The 24,655-nt window shown below is 37.5% G+C and overlaps 1 protein-coding gene across 3 annotated transcripts in view; it reads left to right on the top strand.

Moving 5' to 3' along the window:
- Positions 1–18,359, top strand: part of SENP6 (SUMO specific peptidase 6) — a 120,210-nt gene extending 101,851 nt beyond the window's left edge. For all 3 annotated transcript variants that reach the window (XM_039467482.2, XM_039467481.2, XM_039467480.2), the window contains 6 exons: positions 3,261–3,685; positions 9,958–10,061; positions 11,750–11,838; positions 14,529–14,597; positions 14,691–14,841; positions 16,429–18,359. In XM_039467482.2, coding sequence (XP_039323416.1) covers positions 3,261–3,685; positions 9,958–10,061; positions 11,750–11,838; positions 14,529–14,597; positions 14,691–14,841; positions 16,429–16,638 — 1,048 coding nt within the window. In that variant the 3' untranslated portion in view covers positions 16,639–18,359. The remainder of the gene's footprint in view (positions 1–3,260; positions 3,686–9,957; positions 10,062–11,749; positions 11,839–14,528; positions 14,598–14,690; positions 14,842–16,428) is intronic.
- The last annotated feature ends 6,296 nt before the right edge of the window (positions 18,360–24,655 follow it).

Here is a 24,655-nt window from a genome sequence, read left to right as displayed (position 1 = left end):
GATTGGCTGCCATATATTTGTCATCTATTTTGTTTTTATTTTTTTCTGGTGATAACCAATTTTTTTTTTTTCTTTTTCTTTCTTTTCTCAAGATAGGGGTCTGTCTCTGTCACCCAGGCTGGAATGCAGTAGTGTAATGTTGGCTTACTGCAGCCTCAGCCTCCCAGGCTTAAGTAATCCTCTAACCTCAGCCTTCTGAGTAGCTGGGACTGTAGGTGCATGCCAGCACACCCAGCTAATTTTTGTATTTTTTAAACAGGATGGGGTTTTGCCATGCTACCCAGGCTGGTCTCAAACTTCTGAGCCTAAGCAGTCCATCTACCTTAGCTTCTCAAAGTGCTGGGATTACAGGCATGTGCCATTGTACCCACTCCTAATTTTTTTCTTAAGTTTCTAAGCTGTTTATTAAAAATTATTACAGTATTTGCCAGGAACACGAATTTGATGTTTGGATCTAATCCATCTTAAGTGAAATTGCCTGGGGATTTTCTTTTCTTTTGTTTAGTTTTTTTTTTAGAGACAGTCTCATTCTGTTGCCCAGGCTGGAGTACAGTGGTGCAATCATAACTCACGGAAGCTTCAAACTCCTGGGGTTAAGTGATCCTCCTGCCTCAGCCTCCTGAGTAGCGGGAACTACAGGTGTGTGCCACAGGTCCAGCTAATTTTTTTTTAATTTTTTGTAGAGATGGGGTCTAACTTTGTTGCCCAGACTGGTCTCAAACTTCTGGCCTGAAGCAGTCCTCTCATCTCAGCCTCTCATAGCACCAGGATTACAGGCAGGAGCCACTGTACCTCGCCAAAATTGCCTGTGTTAGCCTCTCTCCTGCTGTTAAGGTTAATGTAGCTGTTACTTAAAGGAATCATAAAAGCAAAACCCTGGCTTAATGGAAGTAATTGTTGGAAGTAATTGTCTGATTCAGCTTTCTCTTCTTAGCCAGGCCAAAAAGGATTTTTCCTAGTTTTTAGGTGAGGCAAATTTGTAGCTTTTCCATATTGGCATAGTTAAAAAATGTTAAGCTGAAAGAATGAAGAAAACAGACACAAAGAAAAAAAAAATGTTAAAAACTGTGATAGGCTTAGGCTACAGCTCTAGGTTGAGAGTCACTGTATTATACTATATTTCATCAATTTCATTTTATTTATTTTGAGATGGGGTCTCATTCTGTCTCCCAGCTGGAGTGCAATGGCACCATCTTGACTCACTACAACCTCCGCCTCCCAAGCTCAAGTGATTCTCCAGCCGCTGCTACCCGAGTAGCTTGGACTACAGGCACATGCTATGACATGCACATAATTTTTTGTATTTTTGGTAAAGATGGGGTTTTGCCATGTTGCCCAGGCCAGTGTCAAATTCCTGAGCTGAAGCTATCACCTGCCTCAGCTTCCCAAAGTGTTAGAATTATAGGCGTGAGCCACCGTGCCCAGCCTCATCAATTTTTAACACATTTTTTTCATATTTCAACACATCTAAAGTTGAGATGTGACTTACAGTTAGCTATGTGTTAGAAATGATGAAATGAAGAGGTTGGTGTGTTAGCCTGATGTAAATCCATAGGTGCTAAAGATGAATAATGAAGAACAGGAGTGCTCGCTTCGGCAGCACATATACTAAAATGAAGAACAGGAGAGAAGCAAGCATTCATCCATCTGGCCTTCACGATACTGAAGATGAAGCCAGCCAGCCTTTATGACCTTTCTACTGGATGTTGTTCGATGAAGAGATAGTGTTGTCTCTTAGTACACCTTGGGTACTCTAATCTTTTGCAGAAATGAGAGAATGTGGTGTAATTTTTAATCCATGCCAAGATAATTTGTTTTTCATCCAGCAAGTATTTATTTAACGCCCTCCCATAGGACAGATACTATTGTGTTTGACCAATAAATTCCGACATCTACAGCCCTGTTTCTAGCAAAAAATTAATATTGCGCAGGTCGGTACAGCTTCTTGCTTGTGTCCTATACTCTATTGTTGGGAACAATGATGCCTGAATTCAGCTGTATCATAAACACCTACTTGATAGCTGGAACTCTTTACTAATACTGAAATTTTTGTAAAGGACTAGATTAGATATGTTATTTCTTTATTTCTTTTTTTTTTTTTTTTTTGAGATGGAGTTTCGCTCTTGTTACCCAGGCTGGAGTGCAATGGCGCGATCTCGGCTCATCGCAACCCCCACCTCCTGGGTTCAGGCAATTCTCCTGCCTCAGCCTCCTGAGTAGCTGGGATTACAGGCACGCACCACCATGCCCAGCTATTTTTTTTGTATTTTTAGTAGAGACGGGGTTTCACCATGTTGACCAAGATGGTCTTGATCTCTTGACCTTGTGATCCACCCGCCTCAGCCTCCCAAAGTGCTGGGATTACAGGCTTGAGCCACCGCGCCCGGCCTGTTATTTCTTTTTAATGTATTAAATTCCAATATAGCATGAGATAAAACATAACTTATATACATATTTTTTATATTAAGCTTTTCCTATCTTAATAATAATAGTAAAAGTAAAAAGAACGAAACTACATATGCAATTCTTAGAAAATGTTGAAAATCATATGCTCCAATTAGACTACTGAAGACAGTTTAATCTTTAAGATGGATAGTTTTCTATCTTTTTACGTAAAGAGAAGGCAAATGGGAATGATGAGTTGCAAAGTGACATATTTACCAGGTAAAGCAATGCCTTTTTTATTCCAAAAACAAGAAAAGGTTCAGGGATTGCTTGCAAAAGTAAATACAGGCTACATAATTTTAACACGAACTGTGTTATTTTTTAATAAACACTGTATTCTCTTAATGAATCAGTGATCACCTAAAACAATTGTGTTAATTTGAGAATTGAAAAAAAAAATGCTTTTTTTTTTTTTCTTTCTTTGAGACAGAGTCTTGAGGAATACAGTGGTGTGATCTTGACTCACCACAACCTCCACCTCCTGAGTTCAAGTGATTCTCCTGCCTTAGCCTCTAGAGCAGCTGGGATTACAGGTGCACACCACTGTGCCTGGCTAATTTTCATATTTTTCGTAGAGACAGGGTTTCACCATTTCGGCCAGGCTGGTCTCGAACTCCTGACTTCAGGTGATCCACCCGCCTTGGCCTCCCAAAGTGCTGGGATTACAGGCGTGAGCCACCGCGCCCAGCCAAAGTTAGGCATTCTTAATAAATTCATTGGCAAGAACTTTAGAAAAAAATTTTAATTGATGTGTATTGCCAAATATAATAAACTTTTCTAGTAACATATTTAGTCATTTCATTTGTTTTTTACAGTGCACACTGGTTTTTGGCTGTTGTTTGTTTCCCTGGTTTGGAAAAACCAAAGTATGAACCTAATCCTCATTACCATGAAAATGCTGTCATACAGAAATGTTCAACTGTAGAGGACAGTTGTATTTCTTCAGCCAGTGAAATGGACAGTTGTTCACAAAACTCTTCTGCCAAGCCTGTAATTAAGAAGATGCTAAACAAAAAACATTGTGTAGCTGTAATTGATTCCAGTCCTGGGCAGGAAGAAAGTGACCCTCGTTATAAGAGAAACATATGCAGTGTGAAATATAGTGTGAAAAAAATAAATCATACTGCGAGTGAAAATGAAGAATTGAATAAAGGAGAATCTACATCCCAGAAAGTTACTGATAGGACTAAAAGTGAGAATGGCCCACAGAATGAAGGTTTAAGTTCCACGCATCATACAGGTACGTATCTAAATGTTTTGAAAGAATGAAAAAATTCAGAATAATTTGGATATTTTAATAAACAGGATTAAGGCTGGGCACAGTGGCTCACATCTATAATCCCAGCAATTTGGAAGGCCAAGGCAAGTGGATCATGAGGTCAGGAGATCAAGACCATACCGGCTAACATGGTGAAACCTCATCTTTACTAAAAATAGAAAAAATTAGCCGATGTGGTGGCATGTGCCTGTAGTCCCAGCTACTCGGGAGGCTGAGGCAGGAGAATCACTTGAACCCGGGAGGCAGAGGTAGTAAGCTGAGATTGTGCCACTGCACCCCAGCCTGGGCAAGAGAGAGAGTGAGACTTTGTTTATAAATAAATAAATAAATAAACAGGATTAAGATCCTGTTTTTTTTTTTTTTTAAAAAAAATGGATTAATAGCTGGATATGGTGGCTCACCCTTATAATCCCAAGATTTTGGGAGGCCAGGGCAGGAGGATCTCTTGAGGCCAGGAGTTTGAGACCAGCCTGGGCAACATAGCGATACCCTATCTGTAAAAAATAAATAAATAAAAAGAAAATGTTTAAAGAATTTACTTATTATAGTAACACAACTTTTAATTTATACTGAGGTATAATTATAACAACATTCACTCATTTTAGGAATGTAGCTTAATGAGCTTTGATAAACGTATACATATGGTCATGTAATCACTACCGCAATCAAAATTGAGAATATGGCCAGGGCACAGTGACTCTTGTCTATAATCCCAACAATTTGAGGGGCCGAGATGGGCAGATCACTTGAGCTTAGAAATTTGGAACCAGTCTGGGCAACATGGTGAAACCCTGCCTCTATCAAAAATACAAAAACTTAGACATAGTGCTTCAAGTCTGTGGTCCCAGCTACTTGGGAGGCTGAAGAGGGAGGATCGCCTGAGCTTAGGGGGCTGAGAGGTTGCAGTGACTGGAGATGACGCCACTGCACTCCAGCCTGGGTTTCAGAGTGAAACCCCATCTCAAAAGAAAAAACAAAAAATTGAGAACTGTTTCATCACTCCAAAAAAAACAGTCCGCTTATGCCCTTTTTGTAGTTTGTCTCTTTTGTCACTCCCAGAGTGGAATTTTGAAATTGTAGTACAAGGTTTACATTTTCCATTTATTGGAACTTCAATTTATTTTTATTTCATAGGAAATTTACAGTATTCAGCCTTAATAGTAGTTGTGCAGGCTGGGCATGGTGGCTCACACTTGTAATCCCAGCACTTTAGGAGGCTGAGGTGGGTGGATCACTAGGTCAGGAATTCGAGACCAGCTTGGCCAACATGGTGAAACTCCATCTCTACTAAAAATACAAAAATTAGCCAGGTGTGATGGTGCATGCCTATAATCCCAGCTACTCAGGAGGCTGAGGTGGGAGAATTGCTTGAACCCGGGAGACAGAGGTTGCACTGAGCTGAGATCACGCCACTGCATTCCAGCCTGAGCAACAGAGCAAGACTGTGTTAGAACTAAAAAAAAAAAAAACAGTAGTTATGCAGTCTTAGATGTATGAGACACATTAGACCTGAGTTTACATGTTAGTAAATTGAGATCAAATGGACCAAGGCAGAAATGAAAGCTTTCTCTTCAAAATAGTTGCTTATATTCCAGTGAAAGCTTGGTTCTTCATTCCTCACTCACCTTCACTGTTTTTAGTGGAAAGAGGCACTGGTCCAATCTTTCCTTGTTTAAATCACTCTTCAGCCCTAATACATTGATTTTTGTCCTTGAGTCAGTTCCATAATTGTGGAACCTGTTAAAGAAATCTAGTTTCTATTTAAATTCTTAAATTTGATATCAAGTCAATTGTATAATTTCCTCCCCAACCTACAAGTAGAATAGTCCTCTCTATAAAAACCCGTAACAGGCCGGTCGTGATGGCTCATGCCTGTAATCTCAGCACTTTGGGAGGCCAACGAGGATGAATCACAAGGTCAGCAGTTCGAGACCAGCCTGGCCAATATGGTGAAACCCTGTCTCTAGTAAAAATGCAAAAATTAGCTGGGCATTGTGGCGGGTGCCTGTAATCCCGTAATCCCAGCTACTCAGGTGGCTGAAGCAGGAGCATCGCTTGAACCCAGGAGGCGGAGGTTGCAGTGAGCCGAGATTGTGCCATTGCACTCCAGCCTGGGCGATTTTAGATGTCTCAAAAACAAAAAACAAAACAAAACCATAACATGCTATAATGTGTGGCTTGCAAACTTCTTAAAAACTGTGAATAGATATAATACATTTTTCTTCTTTTTTTTCTAACACCTTGGTCATAGAACTAATAAATTTTTTTGGATGAAAAATACTGGTATAGGATATAGAATAAATTATGTGATTCAGAAAGAACCTATCAAAAATTGCAAATTCTGAACATACTCTTGGTACTTATACCAGATCATATTATTTTAATGAGTCAGAAAGCTGTGGTTGAGCCTTTTTTTTTTTTTTTTTTTTTTTTTGAGACAGAATCACCCAGTCTAGAGTGCAGTGGCGCAATCTTGGCTCACTGCAACCTCTGTCTCCTGGGTTCAAGCAATTCTCTTCTCTTGCATCAGCCTCCCTAGTAGCTGGGATACAGGTGCATGCCACCTTGCCCGGCCTGTTTGACTCTTATAAGAAATCTCCTAAGCAGGAAAATCTAGAATAGATTAGTGGCTGCTTGGGGCTTTTGGAGTAGGCAGGTGAAGTGGATGGGAATGTAGGAAGAGAGTGACAGCCAAATGGTTTGGGGTTTCTTTTTGAGATAATGAAAAGGTTTAAAAATTGGTTGTGATGATGGCTGTGCATATACTAAAAACCATTAGATTGTATACTTTAAATGGGTGTATATGGTATGTGAATTAAATTTCAGTATGGCTATATTTTTTGTCCTCTTTTGACCAGAATCTTACATACTTCAATGTGAATTTAAATAAATGAATTAAGTGCTTAACTTAAAGCAATGGGACAAAAGCCTAGGGCTTCATATACACAAACTCCAGAGCTTTCTAGTGTCCTTTCCTACAAATTAATTTTCTGCTTAATTAACAGCTAGTTAAATTTGTGTAAGTAGCCTCAAAAATCCTAATGGAGACCAAAGCCAAAAATAATTTTTTTATGTTGTTTGCCTTCTTAGTACTTGTTTATCCCATTTACTCATTTTTAAATTATAGTTTGTATATTTTGTTTTGTTTTTAGTATGTGTATACCATATCAGCTACTTCTTCCTCTGAACAAATGTTTCACAAAAAAATTACATGAAATCACGTATAGTCAACAAGTGTTGATACTTATGTTAGATGACATGCTGTAGTAAATAAGTGGAAATAGAGTTTTACACTCAACTAGGGAAATAATGTGTGGAATCACTACTTTCACTTGCTGTTTTTTCACTTGACACAATATGAAATAGTTGGTTTACCATGGTTCGTGAAAAATGTGTACGCTTAAACTCTAGAATCACACTCAGCATCCTCACATGGTCTCAGGAAGTTCTCAGGAACTGACTCTGATTTAGAAAACCACTGATCAAATCATCATCTCTCAGTTTACGCCAGGTCATTTGTTTATGGAGGGAATTGACTGCATCATTTAAGTTACTTTTCTCTTGGTTTTTAAAGGCATTTGTAGTTTAGTTTATGTAAGGCAAATACTCATATGACCACAGTTTACATAGATAATAATGATTTGCTGCTAGAAATAACCTGATTGTAATTGACTAATTCTGAAGTATGTGACGATTTGGGACAAATTTTCTTGAAATACAGGTGTTTTAGCTTTAAATAGACTTAAAAATACAGATTTTTGGAAAAAATAAATTGAAGAGATCATTTTTTTTTTTGAGACAGGGTCTTACTCTGTTGTCCAGACTGGAATGCAGTGGCACAGTCATAGATCACTGAAGCCTCTACCCCCTGGACTCAAGCAGTCCTCCCAACTCAACCTCTTGAGTAGCTAGGACTATAGGCATGTGCCACCTGCCTGGCAAAATTTATTTTCTGTAGAGACAGGGTCTCCCTATGTTGCTCACACTGGTCTCAAACTTCTGTGTTCAAGCAATCATCTCAGCCTCCCAGACTGTTGGGATTACAGATGTGAGCCACTGCGCTCAGCCCGTAGTGCTTTCTTTTTGGTTGTGGCAGATATTTGTTCTTTTTTGAGACAGTCTCACTTTCATGAAAGTTAAGAGTGCAGCAATACAATCATAGTTCACTGCAGCCTCAGCCTCCCACACTCAAGTGATCCTCCCACTTCAGCTTCCTGAGTAACTGGGCCCACCTGTGCATGCCACTACACCTGACTAATTCTTTATTTTTTTGTAGTGACAGGGTCTCACTGTGTCACCCAGGTGATCCTTCTGGACTCAAGTGATTCTCCTGCCTGAGCCTCCCAAAGTGCTAGGATTACAGGTGCTAGGCCACTGTGGCCAGCCCCATAGTGCTTTATTGGTTATTTTAAATAGTATGCTTCTGAACACAACAGTTAGATCTATATATCTTTTTCTTCTTTTTTTTTTTTTTTTTTTATTTTAAGACAGAGTCTCACTTTGTCATTCAGGCTGGAGTGCAGTGGCATGATATTGGCTCTCTGCAACCTCCGTTTCCTGGGTTCAAGCAATTCTCCTGTCTCAGCCTCCTGATTAGCTGAGATTACTGGTGGATGCCACCATGCCTGGCTAGTTTTTGTGTTTTTAGTAGAGATGAGTTTTCACCGTGTTAGCCAAGTTGGATTATGTATCTTTTCAGAAATATATTTTGCTTCCTTTTCTTCTCATCTTGTTTATATTACTTTCTTAACACCTTTTTAGTAACTTATACCAAAGTAAATTTTATCCTGTCTATAATACCTAAAGGTCATGCTTTTTAAACTTTTGATAGAAAAATAAATAAAAATTAGTTGGGCATAGTGGTGTGCACCTGTAATCCCAGCATTCTGGGAGGCCAAAGCAGCAAGATGGCTTAAGCCTAGGAGTTTAAGGTTACAGTGAGTTATGATTGCATCACTGGACTCCAGGCATGGCAAAAGAGTGAAAGAAATCCTGTCTCTTAAAAATCAAAAAATAGGAGGCCAGGCACAGTGGCTCAGGCCTGTAATTCCAACACTTTGGGAGGCAAAGGCAGGTGGATCACTTGAGGCCAGGACATCAAGACGAGCCTGGTCAACATGGCAAAACCCCATCTACTAAAAATCCACAAATGCCAGGCATGGTGGTGTGCACCTATAATCCCAGCTATTCAGTAGGCTGAGGCAGGAGAATCACTTGAAACCGGGAGGCAGAGGTTTCAGTGAGCTGAGATTGTGCTACTACACTCCACCCTGGGTGACAGAGAAAGACTCTGTCTCAAAAAATAAAAATTAAGAAAAAGTAAGTAAAATAAAATAACATTTTGAAATGGTAGTAAATCTTAGATTTCTTTGAAATATGTTGTGATTAGCTTCTTTCAACAAAATAATTGATTCATATTTGTCTAAAAACAAACCTATTACTCGTAGGTAATGTTCATTTTTGTCCTGAATTATATAATTTTCCATATTTTTGAAATTTTAATTATAAAATTGTGCAGTTGCATTTTCTTTTATGTTCTGTGATTTGCTGTTTCTGTTATTAGATGTTCAGACAGTCATAGCTTTCATTACTAAATATATCTGATGGCTGGGCATGTGGCTCACGTCTGTAATCCCAGCACTTTGGGAGGCCGAGGTGGGCAGATCACTGATCACCTGAGGTCAAAAATTTGAGACGAGCCTGGCCAACATGGTAAAACCCCATCTCTACTAAAATACAAAAATTAGCTGGGTGCGGGGATGGGCACTCATAGTCCCAGCTATTCGGGAGGCTGAGGCAGGAGAATAGCTTGAAGCCAGGAAGTGGAGGTTGCAGTGAGCCAAGATCACACCGTTGCACTCTAGACTGAGCGACAAGAGCGAAACTCCATCTCAAAAAAAAAAAAAAGATACCTGACTTTTAAAGATAAAGAGTATTTGTTTACATATATACATATGTGTACATATTTAAGTATATATATATTTAATCATAGCTGATACCTAGTTTTTAAATTTTAATGAATTTTAGCATCTGAGTAGCAAAAACAACTGTAATTGACGTCAGTCCAGGTTTTTAAAGTAACTCACCTTATGCTTGTAATATTATACACTAAGGCAGATTTTGTTTCCTTGACTACTATTTTGTTAATTAACTACTAGCATTAATTTCAACCTTATATACTATGAGTGATAGACATGGCCTTTTTTATTATGTGATGTTTCTTATTGATACAGATGGCTTAAGCAAAATCAGACTGAACTATGGTGATGAATCAACTGAAGGTGGTAAAATGCTTGAAGATGAACTCATCGACTTCTTAGAAGATCAGGATAACCAGGTAAAACTTAATGCTTGGCAAAAAGTTCTAATGTTTTATCTAATTACAAGTTTTTCTTGCTGAACATAGTGGCACACACCTGTAGTCCCAGTGACTTGGGAGGCTAAGGCAGGAAGATCTCCTAAGCCTAGGAATTTGAATTTAGCCTGGGTAGCATAGGATACTCCATCTCTTTTAAAAAAAGGAAAGAAAGAAAAAAATTTTCCTTCATAAAGTCTTGTAAAGCAGTTTCTTCGACTAGTAATTTATCATGGCTTCTGAATTTGGATCATGTCTTAAAAAACAAATTCAGCTTTCAAGTCAGAAGTTGCCAGGATAAATGTTTTCACGATGTTGTTGCTGCTACGGTGGCGTGGACTGAACTTTAACGTAATTCTGATTATCCCACCATAACTCAGCTACCACCGACACCACCCACCTTCCTCTTTCAAAGCATTTATGGGCCATACTTAACCTTTAATCTGACTTGACATTCAAGAAGCAAATGTTTAAACCTTAAATATGTGATATATAAGTACCAAAAAAATTAATATCGTTTTCCCGTTTTGCCAGTAATTTTTTTTCTCCTGTCTGATTTGCTTTATATGTCATGGCAGAAGCAGATAATATTTAATGAAAGTTAACATAGATGAATTCTGACTTTTCCTTAGATTCTCATTTGCCCTAATAAACAGTATTAATACCAAGAATAAAGTATATCTGTGAATATACTTTATTTTTTAGCTACAGTTAAAGAGGATTTTATATTGAGAAAAATTTATAAGAATCCTACAGCATAGCATTTTGTTAATTCTCTGACCTTTCCTTAGTTGTTAGGACATACTGAGTTGTATAGTAGTGAAGATGGCTTTATACTGTAGCTTTCCTTTTTGTTTAATCTTCTGTGAACAAAAGGCATTTTATGATATCTTTTGGTATACAACATATGGCAGTTAAATATAGCTTTTCCATCCAACATATACAGGAATTACATTCATGATTTATAATGAGCACTTGTTCTTAGGCACTTTTGGTTATGGCAGTTAACCTGTGATGTGAACAAGCTAATGTAACTGTGCTTTATTATTACTGTAATTCCTACTTTAGATTATTACATTTGTAAAGTTGCCAGAAGCTTTCTCAAAGAACAACAGTGACCAAAAAAAGCCTTGTTTATTTTACATTCAAGAGAATCTACAGAATAAGGACACAATGTTCTTAAGTTAGCTTCTCACAAGAGAGATGGATATATGAGTTTCTTAAGAAAAAGTGTTTCCAAAAACCCTTTAAATATTTCTAATATGAAAACATTATCCATGTAAAATAATATAGGTTGTTTATAGCCCATTGTGAAACAGCTGTCTTAGCCAGCAAAGTAAATTTTTGTAAAAATAAACTAAAATCAGAGCAGTAATATTTGATGGTAGAAGAATTAGTCATGATATATTCAGTCTTAAAGATTTATTCTAGAATGAGTAAATGTAACAATTTGTTATAAACTTTTGATAGTTTCTTTCCCTTAAAATGTCAGTGTTGTGGCATTAGATAATTGGAATTAAGTAACATACCACATCTCTAGTGTCTAATCACCTAAATAGAGAAAAAAATTTGACATTCGTTATGAATATTTTTGTCTTCAGTATGCTATTTTGTTAGGCTATTATTTAGCTTATATATTTTCAATATTAACAGTAGACTCTCTTTTATAGGATGATAGCAGTGATGATGGATTCCTTGCTGATGACAACTGCAATTCAGAGATAGGACAGTGGCATTTAAAGCCTGCTATCTGTAAACAGTAAGCATTAACTATATCTTGCAAACTGCATAATTTTTATTTAAGTATGCTCATAAAATAAAACATAACAGGACAGTTTTTATTTAAACAAATACTTAAGCAAAACTCATAAATGCTGTCAAGTTCAGTGAGGAAACTTGAGGCATGCTATCCAGGGATTAAAATGGGAAGAATGGATAATCATTTCAGTCCTCCATTTGCCAGTTTCTCCAGCCTCTGTGTGCACATGTGCACATGTACAAGTGTTTTGCTGTATTTATCTTTGTAAACTTTTAATCTTTTCTTTTGTTGTGTTTTGTTTTGAGACAGAGCTTGCTCTCTTGCTTAGACTGGAGTGCGGTGGTGATCTCAGCTCACCACATCCTCTGCCTCCTTGGTTCAAGTGATTCTCATGCCTCAGCTTCTGAAGTAGCTGGGACTACAGGTGTGCGCCACCATGCCTGGCTAAGTTTTATATTTTTAGTAGAGATCAGGTTTTGCCATGTTGGCCAGACTGGTCTCAAACTCCTGGCCTCAAGTAATCCACCTGCCTCAGCCTCCCAAAGTGCTGGGATTACAGGTGCAACCCACCGTGCCTGGCCACAACTTTGGATAGTGCACCACTATTCATTTTTATTAACAGTGTTTGGGAGCAGAAATCACTACGTATCAAAATAGTAACATGAGGTTGGAGTTTACACTGATTCCTTAGCTACTTTATGAAGGTTATAGAGTAACCAAAGGCAGACGTAAGAGACATGTTCCATCCAGCTGAAAACTCCAAATAAGAGTGAGTCAAGTTTTGGTTTTCAGAAGTACTTGTTTCTTCTGAGGTCACTCCAGAGATGCCAAACTGCTTAAGTTTAATCTCTTTTGACTTTTTTTAATAGAAAATTCTTGACAGAAACTCTATTAAGACACTTTGAAAATGAAGCATCATTTCATAGGAAAATAGAGACTAGGATAGTTAAAGAATCTGTTCTTGGCCAGGCATGGCGGCTCACGCCTGTAATCCCAGCATTTTGCGGGGCTGAGGCAGGCAGATCATGAGGTCAAGAGCTCGAGACCATCCTGGCCAATATGGTGAAACCCCATAGCTACTAAAAACACAAAAACTAGCTGGGTGTGGTGGTGCATGCCTATAGTCCCAGCTACTCGGGAGGCTGAGGCGGGAGAATTGCTTGAACCCGGGAGGCGGGGGTTGCAGTGAGCTGAGATCAAGCCACTGTACTCCAGCCTAGCAACAGAGCTAGACTCTGATTCAAACAAATAAAAAGAAACAGTATGCTCCAAACTTTATAAAATTTTAGTAGGAAGAACCTAGATAACTTCCAGACACAGTGGGTCACACTTCTAATTCTAGCACTTTTGAAGACCAAGGCAGGAGGAGCGCTTGAGGCCAGGAATTCAAGACCAGCTTGGGCAACACAATGAGACCCCATTTCTGCAAAAAGTAAAAGAAAAAAAAAGGCAGGGCGCGGTGAATACCAGCACTTTGGGAGGCCGAGGTGGGCAGATAACCTCAGGTCAGGAGTTTGAGACCAACCTGACCAACATGGAAGAACCCTGTCTCTACTAAAAATACAAAACTAGCTGGGCGTGATGGCACATGCTTATAATCCCAGCTACTTGGGAAGCTGAGGCAGGAGAAGCTTGAACCCAGGAGGCAGAGGTTGTGGTGAGCCAAGATCTTGCCATTGCACTCCAGCCTGAGCAACAAGATCAAAACTCTGTCTCAAAAAAAAAAAAAAAAGCCAAGTGTGGTGACTAAAAAAGAACCTAGATTTTTTTTTAATATTTAAGGACTTTGTGCTCTACATTAGACTTCCTTACTTGAGTTTACAACATAACTTCACAGAATTAAAATATTGAAAGTTGAATCTTCAGCTGTCAACATTTATATACAGAGTGTTCTGAAGTGGAATCTTGAAAAAAATCCCCACCACATTCTAAACTAATTATTTTATGTAATGATTACCTGTTTTGTTATCTATAATAAGTTTTAGTTAAAAATGCGATTTTTGGCTGGGCAAGGTAGCTCATGCCTATAATCCCAGCACTTTGGGAGGCTGAGCGGGCAGATAGCTGAGCCCAGGAGTTCTATACCAGCCTGGGCAGCATGGAAAAACCCCATCTCTACCAAAAAAAATACAAAAATAAGCTGAGCATGGTCACACCTTCCTGTAGTCCCAGCTCCTCACGGAGCTGAGGTGGGAGGATCACCTGCACTCAGGACATTTAGGCTGCAGTGAGCCATTTTTATGCCACTGCACATGGTGACAGAGTGAGACCCTGTCTAAAAAAAATGAGCCAAGGTGGGAGGATTATTTTCTTTCTACTTTTTCATGGCCCTTCTTCTGTTGATGTAGAATATCAGGATGTTCAGATTTTTAGAATTGTGTTGACTTTTGCTAATTTTAAAGTACTTTTGGAAACCAGCTATGGAATTTTAGTATTAAATATTTATAGCTAAGATATGGTTAATATTCTATAATTCAGTATTTAATATATCCACAGATACTTAAGTATTAATAAATTATAAAGTTCATATGTGTCTATAAAGTTCATTTATTTTTCCTCAGTATTACTGAGTCATACAAAAGGGATTTTGAAGGTTTTTAATTTGATTGTTTATAATATGCCACTTTCAATCCTTTTATGCCTTTGTAATATTACGAAGTATTCAACTTTTGGTCATTTTTACCCTGCAGACCTTGTATCCTACTTATGGACTCGCTCCGAGGCCCTTCTCGGTCAAATGTTGTCAAAATTTTAAGAGAGTAAGTTCACACTTGATTTCGTATTCTGATGGGGATGAAGAAATATGTATTTATATATATGTGTGTATTCTTAACATATATGAATTATTGCAGGTATTTAGAAGTGGAATGGGAAGTTAAAAAAGGAAGCAAAAGAAGTTTTTCCAAAGATGTTATGAAGGGCTCTAATCCAAAAGTACCACAGCAAAACAACTTCAGTGACTGTGGTGTATACGTATTGCAGTATGTGGAGAGCTTTTTTGAGGTGGGTTTCAATTTGTTGGATCTGATATAATAAATACTAAAATAGTTCATTTGAGTTTACCTTAGCAATAAGCAAATATTTTAGAGAGTTTTAAAATTATTGTTTCAAAAATTATTCCATGGAGCAAAATCTTCTAAATAGAAGAACTTTCATGGCATTTTAAAAATAGTGTATTTCATTATTTAAAAAAATAATATATTTACAGTTCATCAAATCCAAGGCTTGTTGAGTCCATTCTATCACTGATCAATCAATCACCTGCCCTCTCTACTGGCTCTTTCCACCTTAAGAAATCTCTCCCATGATTCATACTACCGCTTTTACCCTCTTTTCTCCTCTTCATAGATATATTTCTTCAGAAGTGTTTATATTCACTCCCTAATTCTAGATTCTACTTCTCAAATCTCTAAAATCCAGTATCCTTACCCTTATGTTAAAATTGCTTTTGACCTCTCAACACCCTTTGACACCGTGACCATTTTTTCCTCACTCTCTTGCTTTGACTTCAGAGGTACAATACCACACATAACTCTCTTGGATATTCTTTACAGTGATATTGACTTCTTCCATCTTCATCTGCCATATAGTGGATGACCACTAGGTTCTGTGAGTTGCATCACTTAATGTCAAATAGGTTTATTATTTTATCCTCCAGTGTCACTGTTCTGAACCGCTATACCAATCTCTAACAGATTCTTATGCCTCCTGCCTTCTGTTTTTCACAGTTTTCCAAAAACATAAATCTAATCCTGTTACTTGCCTACTTTAAATTTTATATAGTGGCTTCCTGTTGCTGTTGATTTACAGACCAAAATCTTTCACATGACTGATAAGCACCTATATGATCTCATCCCCTATTTAAGCCTCTAGCCTCATTTTCCCACCATTTTCACTCTAGCATTTAATACATCAGCCACCTGAACACTATTGTTTCGTGTTCTTTCTTGCCTCTAGGCCTTGATTCACATTTCCTTACCTGGAATACTCTTTTATTGCTTCTGTCATACCTTGGCTATCTAACATCTTTTCATTCTTCAGGTCTTAGCCTAAACATCACTTCTTCTTGGAATTGCATTAAACCCCCAGATAAGTATTTTCACAGTATTCTATACTTCTGTCATAATACTTATCATATTCCTTGTTTTAATTGTTGAATTACCTGTCTTTCTAAACTGGAGCTGGCAAACATTTTAATAAAAGTAGTAAATATGTTGGGCTTTGCAACTTATACAATCTCTGTTGCCTCGTAGTTCTGCTTTTGCCCAGTGAAAACATCTGCAGACTGTATGTAAATGAATTAGTGTGGCTATGTTTCAATAAAACTAGTACAAAAACAGGCAGTGGACAGAATTTGGTCCACTGGCAACAGTTTGCCAAACCCTGATCTAGACTATAAGATCTGTGACAGAAACTGTGTCTTATATCTCCAGTACCTAGCACAGTGTTTGGCGTGTGATAGATAATACACAAATAATACTGAATGAGTTGTTGGGTTTTCTTATTTTTAATTTTGGAATCTTTCTGTGATTGAAACAAAAGATTATTTATTACAGTTTTCTAATATGCATTTAATTATTTTATTTTTAGAATCCAATTCTCAATTTTGAACTACCTATGAATTTGGCAAACTGGTTTCCTCCACCAAGAATGAGAACAAAAAGAGAAGAAATCCGAAACATAATTCTGAAGCTGCAGGAAGATCAGAGCAAAGAGAAAAAAAAGCATAAGGACACTTACTCAACAGAAGCACCTTTAGGCGAAGGAACAGAACAATATGTCAATAATATCTCAGATTGACCATTTCTGTTACTTGTCAGTTCTGCCTTCAGAAACTAAATGAGTTTCAAGTTTGGGTATAGACAGTCAAGAACTGAAGTGCTTACTACTCAGTGATTTAGAAATTTCGATGCTTGTATAAATGTCATATAATTAATTTCCAAAGGAGTATGTATTAAGTAAAAGTCTGTAAATATGTTAATGAGGCCAATTTTTCCAGCATTTATAATTATTTTTTTCACTTGTTAGGAAGTTTTTGTTATGTATTTTCTGTTCATAGTACCTAAAATTGCAACTTCTAAACACAAATAAAGAGAAAATATTTATAGGAGGAAATGATTAATTTGATATTCTTTAGTGAACTTGTTTAATTCCTCAGTGGGTGTGACATATTTCATGGGATATTCAAATTTCTATGGTAATATTTTGACCCTTTACATTTGTTCTAAAATAAGTCAAAATGTGAAAATAATATTAAATCTAAGATACTTTGAACTAAGCATCTTTATATGCTTGTATAACAGGAAAAAAGTAACAGGTTTTCAATTTCAACACACTCCCTTGTGTTTAGTGAACCCAAGGAATATAAGAAATATTTATAATTTTACACAAATATTTAAGAAGCAGTATTAAGAGCAATTCAAAAACGTAACCTTATACTACTAAAAAATAACTATTCTTGCATATGTTATCATGAAATACATTTTTGAAGACTCAGCTTAAAACTATTTTGGTAAGTACAGCTTGAATTTCAAATATCCCATGTTACCTTTCTATATTATAGCTTAAAGTATGCTACACTCTGTGTCATATAGTTAATTGATAACATTTTTATTCTGTGTAAACACAGGAATTTAAATAGGAACTTACTATTTTTTGTAAAGCTTTTGCTATTTTTTCATTATTTTGTTCGTGTCCTTTTGATAAAAGTATCAGACTTTTGCTTCAGCATAAGTTATTTTTTACATGTAAAAGTACTATATTCAACCAATTACATTATACAGCAAAAATCTTTGAATTCCTCTTGAAAAGTACTAAAATTTGATGGTTTCAATGACAAATTTACAGCACAAATAGGGATCTTGCATATATCTGCAGAAACATCATTGTTTTTCAGATGAAATAGTATACACTTCTTTCAAATGAATTTTGAGACTTGAAAGTTTAGTCATTTTTTTGCTAAATATTGAATTTTTAAATATACATATATCCAAAAAAGTTGAGAATAGAAAGAAGACCTAATCATCAGCAATTATTTTATTTTTAATTTGGCCATCTCTGACATTGCAATCAACATCTTAGTATTTTTTTTGGTTTTAATAAAGTCCCATGGGTGTGTATAGAGTGAAGGGGAGTGTTAACAACAACCAAAAAATATCTAATGAGACAACAGATTCTCAATAAGAGAAATGTTAAAATATAAGGAAGGTCATCGTTAGTGATATCAATTACAGTTTGTTACTTTGAACGATCTTTATTTCTGATTATCTCTTTTTAGTAATAACTTAGAGCTGTTAGCTCAGGTAATTAGCTCAGATATGAAAAACAGGTTTAATTTTTTTATTTACTGAACATGGCAAAATGCTTTTCAATCTGTAGTCAAACATAAAAAATTGAAATTGTCCTTTTTAAGAAGTGTAATAACAAGCAAAATTGGCATAATTAATTTTTTAAGTGAGCTATATTTTGTCAGAATCTGAAGGTACTGAAAAACTATTCTAAAATGCCTACTTGTTTTTGTATTAATTTGTCATGGTTATATTTTGCATTATAGATAATTTATCCCTTGTACCAACTCAAGTCAATCACGTTTTAAAATGAAAAATACAGATTAATGTATATCAGCTTTCTGGAGGTAGAATACTCAGCTATTTGATGGTACGTCCCCCACTCCATGTAAAGTTTTATTTTTGGAAATTATGCTAGTGACTTTGCAATATACATTGAAATCTTTGGAGGCTGCCAGATTGAGCTTCAAAACTAGACTTTCATCTTTGGTGTATATGCACATTCACTTGATAATTGTGTACTCTGGTACTTCTGTGTAGTTTAAAGTGGGATCAGCCTTTTAAAGTGTGTTAGTACTTAGAAGTTGTGAAACAGAACTTAGGTTTGTTACTAGACACTGAAACTGCATGACAAGTATCTGGTGTCTTAACTAATTAGATAGATCTGTTGTATTGGTTTTCTTGTTGGATAGAATAACAGTTAATCATTTTTAGAGGAGTTTTAGATTACTTGCCATAAAATTTGTATGTGTCTCAGCTCTTGTTAGTTTAGGAGCAGAGGTGGTGTTTAGTCCCTTTCTTTAATGTTGCTGTACTACTTCAGACAGCTGAAAACTTAATGATATTTCAAGTTCACATAACCCTAAAACAGCTTTTCATTGTGTCATAACTTGTGCTTAAACTTTTAGTCAATTAAATGTAGGAGGTTTTATTTGAAAGCATAAAATGATTCTCTAAATTACATCTTGTTTTAAACCACCAAAATGAATTCAGTAATTTTTTTAAACTATGATCTCTGAAAACCATAAGATAATGTAAAAAGAATGTCTTAATTCCCCCAAAATCAAAAACTGTACTTAAAATCTCAGAGAATTCACTGAACAGAAATAAATAATAACGAACATACTTTAATATATAATATGACCAACAGTTTGGTGGAGCAAAGCAACTGTAATATAACAATGGAAGGGAATAATTTAGTCAGAAGAAACAACTCTTATGAGTCAGTGTAGTGCTATATGTCTAGAAGAGATAAACAAGGCTACTCTGTAAATCACTGTAAGGACAAAAGGGGAGGGAGATTATTGAGGCGAACTACAGGCTGTCTAGTCAAGTGGATGTAAGTGAATAGTTGAAGACCACTAAGTGCAGAGAGGCAAAACCAGACTGTATCTACTAAACAATGTGCCAAAATACTCCAACAGGTGTTTCTGGTACCTTTGTCATTTTTCTACTGAGGAAGAAGAAAAAGGGTTATGAAAACTGTTATTCCAAAACTTACTACCTGTAGAAGGACAATTGGTTGATTTAGTGAAAGCAATGTGAATTGTGGGGGAAAATAGCCCAGCCCTACCATCTTAATTCTTAGAAGCCAATCAAGGAATAATGCTAGAGTTACCTAAAATACCATTAAGGAAACCAGAGTACAATATACTCAGAGAAAGATGCCGTAGACCCATAGCCTAAAATACTCATAAAAGTTAAAAGCATAGAAGTCTTTATTGTCTTCATTACAAATGATTATGGTTAAATTGTTTTTAGTGGACATGATTACAGTGAGAAGGATGGTATCCAAAAATATTTTTTTTCCTTTTTTGAGACAGGGTCTCAGTGTATCACCCAGGCTGGATTGCAGTGGCATGATCTTGGTTCACTGCAACCTCCACCTTGCTGGTTCAAATGATTCTCCCACCCCAACTTTCCCACCCCATACAGGCGCATGCCACAAAACAGATTTACAAACTAGTAAGAATTTACCAGTTATTTCTGGTGTACACCTCCTTGTGGCAAGCCACTGATTTAAAAGGATCAGTGTATGTCTGGTGGCTTTCTAGTTGTTGGTCCCAAAGGTAGTGGGACTTGTCTGCGTTTTCTTCTCATTAGTGCTTTAAGGTAACGCTTTAAGTGCTTCCCCCAAATTCCCATTGAGAACTTGATTGATGACATCATTAAGCCTTGAGAAATTAAAGTACAGGTGGAGTATCTCTTATCTGAAATGCTTCAGACCAGAGGTGTTTCAGATTTTTTTGTGTTTTAGAGTGTTGTATTCATACTGTTGAGCATTCCAAATCTGAAATGCTCCAAGGAGCATTTCTTTTGTGTGTTGTATCAGTGCTCAGAATGTTTTGGATGTTCAGATTTGAGATGCTCAACCTATATTAAACTACTCATATGTTAGACACTGGCAAATGTCCTGATTTTCAAAGAGAAAAAGTAGATTTTGCACATTATAAAGTAATTCTTGATAAGACTCTAAGATGAATTATCAAAAGACTAGTTTGTGAACTCTTAAAAAGCAGGGATCACTGGGATCATATTGTGGGATCATGGGACCACTAATAGCAAGATCGTTTTATAGATATATACAGATAGATTTTGTTTTGTTTTGTTTTTTATGAGACAAGATCCTGCTCTATCACCCAGGCTGAAGTGCAGTGGCATGGTCTTGGCTTACTGCAGCCTCAAATTCCTGGGCTCAAGCAATTCTGCTTTAGCCTGAGTAGCTGGGACTACAGGTGTGTGCCACCATATTTGGCTAATGTTTTGTTTTGTTTTTTGTAGAGATGGGTTTCATCATGTTGCCCAGGCTGGTCTCGAACTCCTGGGTTCAAGTAATGTAACTGCCTCAGCCTCCCAAAGCGCTGGGACTACAGGCGTGAGCCACTGTGCCCAACCTGTTTAATATTTTATAATGGGATTCTGGACCAGTTAATCTGTAGAATGCAGGTAGACCAGGAATTCTCAAAGTGTATTTGATAACTTTGTTTTCACACAGAATAGATTATATGGTCATTTAAATTTAGAAAACAGTTTAAGCAGGTCTCCTTATGGGACTTCTTCGAGCCTATGATAGGCTAATGTGCAGAATACAGCATTACTGTAGAATTTGGCCATATCCTCTTTCTGTCCTGGACTTGCTTTCTCACTTCCTTATAAATGCTACCCATCAGAAGACAGTTTTAACTATTGGGGGTGTTTGTGAACTGACATTCAATACAAGATGCTTTTGAAGCTGGCTTGAGGTTTTGGGTTTTTTGTTTGTTTGTTTGTTTTACATTTTATTAATAGTTGATTATAGCAGGGCAGGGTTGCTCATGCCTGTAATCCTAGCACTTTGGGAGGCTGAGACGGGCGGATCACAGGTCAGGAGTTTTGAGACCAGTCTGGCCAACATGGTGAAACTTCACCCCTACTAAAAATATAAAAATTAGCCAGGCATGGTGCGCACCTGTAGTCGGAGCTGCTCGGGAGGCTGAGGCAGGAGAATTGCTTGAACCCGGGAGGGGAGGTTGCAGTGAGCTGAGATCATGCCACTGCATTCCAGCCCAGGCGACAGTGGGACTCCATCCCCCCCACCCCCCAAAAAAGTTAGGTATATATATAATTCAGAAACTTGAAAATAAGTGACTAGTCTTAGGGAAATGCAATTTAATAAGGAGAATTTTTCTTTAATCATGATGAAAACCATTATGAAAAAATATTTTTTATACAAGTGGATTCTTCTAGGAAAAACAAATTGAGTGATACTAATATGTTGTACAGTTATTAAATCCCCTAAACTTCTCATATACAAATAGCAATTGTGTCAAAATATGAAAGTGAATTGAAAGATTATCTTGAGGCTTTTCCTTCTCTTTATATCTGAACTACTTAACTGCTAGATTAAACCCCCAACTTCCACTCAGTTATCTTTTATCTTAGAATTAAAGTGCAATAGACAAACTTTAAACCTAGAAGCACTTTTCTTCTAACGACATCTGTGCAAGAAAGTACTCTTGGAGTTCAGCATGGTGATGTACATCTGTAGCCCCAGCTACTTGGGAGGCTAAGGTTGGAGGATCCCTTGAACCCAGGAGTTCAAATCCAGCCTGAGCCACAAAGCAAGACCTTCATGTCTTTAGAAAAATTGTCTCAGTAAAAAAACGTTTAAGTATTCTATAAGCTAGAAATTATTGTTATTAGCTTTCAGTGTTTTTAACCCCTAAACTAAAAATAAGTTGCTCAAACCCAGGCGTCCCCAAACTACGGCCCACGGGCCGCATGCGGCCCCCTGAGGCCATTTATCCGGCCCCCCGCCGCACTTCAGGAAGGGGCATCTCTTTCATTGGTGGTCAGTGAGAGGAGCACAGTATGTGGCGGCCCTCCAACGGTCTGAGGGACAGTGAACTGGCCCCCTGTGTAAAAAGTTTGGGGACACCTGCTCAAACCTGTTAGATAATATATTATTACATAATCATAATTAGCTTTATACAAGGTAACAGGAGAAGATTTGATCAAAAGCTAGATGAAAATAAATTAGTTCTTTATTTTTTGAATAAATGTTTTGAGTGTCTACTTTGTACTAGATGCTGGTAACAAAATAGCCAAACAGATACTATCTTCCTCCCTCCTGGAGCTTTCTTAGAGTGAATTGGAGAAGACATGTTAATCAGCCATACAAATTAATAATTTGAAGTAAGTATCATGCAGGAAATTCATAGACGATAGTAAGATAAGATAGCTTCATCTGGGAAAGTCAGGGAAGTCTCCGAAGGTGTAACATTTGAACAACTAAAAGTCTGGGAGGGGAAGAGAGGATAGTGCTTGTTGGCTATGCAAAGAGTCTGAGGTAGGAAGATGTGTAATTTGTTCTAGATGATAATGGCCTCATTTATTAAGGATGCCAGATATTGGTCTAAGCATTTTATTATTTTTAATTTTAATTTTATTTTTTTGAGATGGAGTCTCACTCTGTTGCCCAGGCAGGATCTCAGCTCACTGCAACCTCCACCTCTTGGGTTCAAGCAATTCTCCTACCTCAGCCTCCGCATAGCTGGGATTACAGGCATGCGCCACCATGCCCAGCTTATTTTTTATGTTTTTAGTAGAGATGGGGTTTCACCATGTTGGCCAGGCTCGTCTTGTGCTAGGACTCTAGCACTTTCAGCCTCTGAAAGTGCTAGGATTACAGGCGTGAATGACCACACCTGACTAGTCTAAGCATTTTATTTTATTTTATTTTTATTTTTTTTATTTTTTTGAGACGGAGTTTTGCTCTTGTTACCCAGGATGGAGTGCAATAGCGCGATCTCGGCTCACCGCAACCTCTGCCTCCTGAGTTCAGGCAATTCTCCTGCTTCGGCCTCCTGAGTAGCTAGGATTACAGGCACGCGCCACCATGCCCAGCTAATTTTTTGTATTTTTAGTAGAGACGGGGTTTCACCATGTTGACCAGGATGGTCTTGATCTCTTGACCTCGTGATCCACCCGCCTCGGCCTCCCAAAGTGCTGGGATTACAGGCTTGAGCCACCGTGCCGGCAAGTCTAAGCATTTTAAATCAATGAATTCACTTACTCCTCACAACGACCTTATAAAAGATGTAATGTTGGCCAGATGTGGTGGCTGACACCTGTAATCCCAGCACTTTGGGAGGCCGAGGCAGACGGATCATGAGGTTAAGAGATCGAGACCATCCTGGCCAGAACAGTAAAACTCCATTTCTACTAAAATACAAAAATTAGCTGGGCGTGGTGGCGCACGCCTGTAGTCTCAGCTACTTGGGAGGCTGAGGCAGGAGAATTGCTTGGAACCAGAAGGTGGAGGTTGTAGTGAGACGAGATCACGCCACTGCACTCCAGCCTTGTGCCTGGCAAAAGAGCAAGACTCTGTCTCAAAAAAAAAAAAGCTGTAATGTTATTACTCCCAATTTCCGGGACAAAGAAATCTAAAGAAACAGTTTCCCCAGCAAGACTGGGTTTTGAATTCACAACTTTTCCTAGAAGCTAGGTTAACCTGTACTAAAGTGAAAGTAAATAAGATGTAACTATTTTTTCTAGAGATGCAATGCAACATAATCTTGATTATTACTGAAACTGGTTGTATAGGGGTTTGTTGAATTACGTTATTTTTAAAATATGTGTAAACATTTTCATAATTTTAAAAATAAAAGTCTGTAATATGAGTTCAAAATGAAGTAGAAAGGTAGGCTGGGATCTAATAGCAGGGCCTTGAAGCTATGTTCAACATTTTGGTCATGGCTGGGCCCCTTGGCTCTCACTTGTAATCCTAGCACTTTGGGAAGCCAAGGTGGGTGGATCACCAAGGTCAGAAGTTTGAGACCAGCCTGGCCAACATGGTGAAACCCTAAATCTACTAAAATAAAAAATCAGCTGGGCATTGTGGTGGGTGCCTGTAATTCCAGCTACTTAGGAGGCTGAGGCAGGAGAATCACTTAAACCCGGGACGTGTAGGTTGCAATGAGCTGAGATCATGCCACTGTACTCTAGCCTGGGTAACAAGAGCGAGACTCCCGTCTTAAAAAAAAAAAAAA

The sequence above is a fragment of the Saimiri boliviensis genome, chromosome 4, assembly GCF_048565385.1.
Source record: "Saimiri boliviensis isolate mSaiBol1 chromosome 4, mSaiBol1.pri, whole genome shotgun sequence".
In the NCBI taxonomy this organism is placed as follows: Eukaryota; Metazoa; Chordata; class Mammalia; order Primates; family Cebidae; genus Saimiri; species Saimiri boliviensis.
This window is presented reverse-complemented; position numbering and strand designations above follow the sequence as displayed.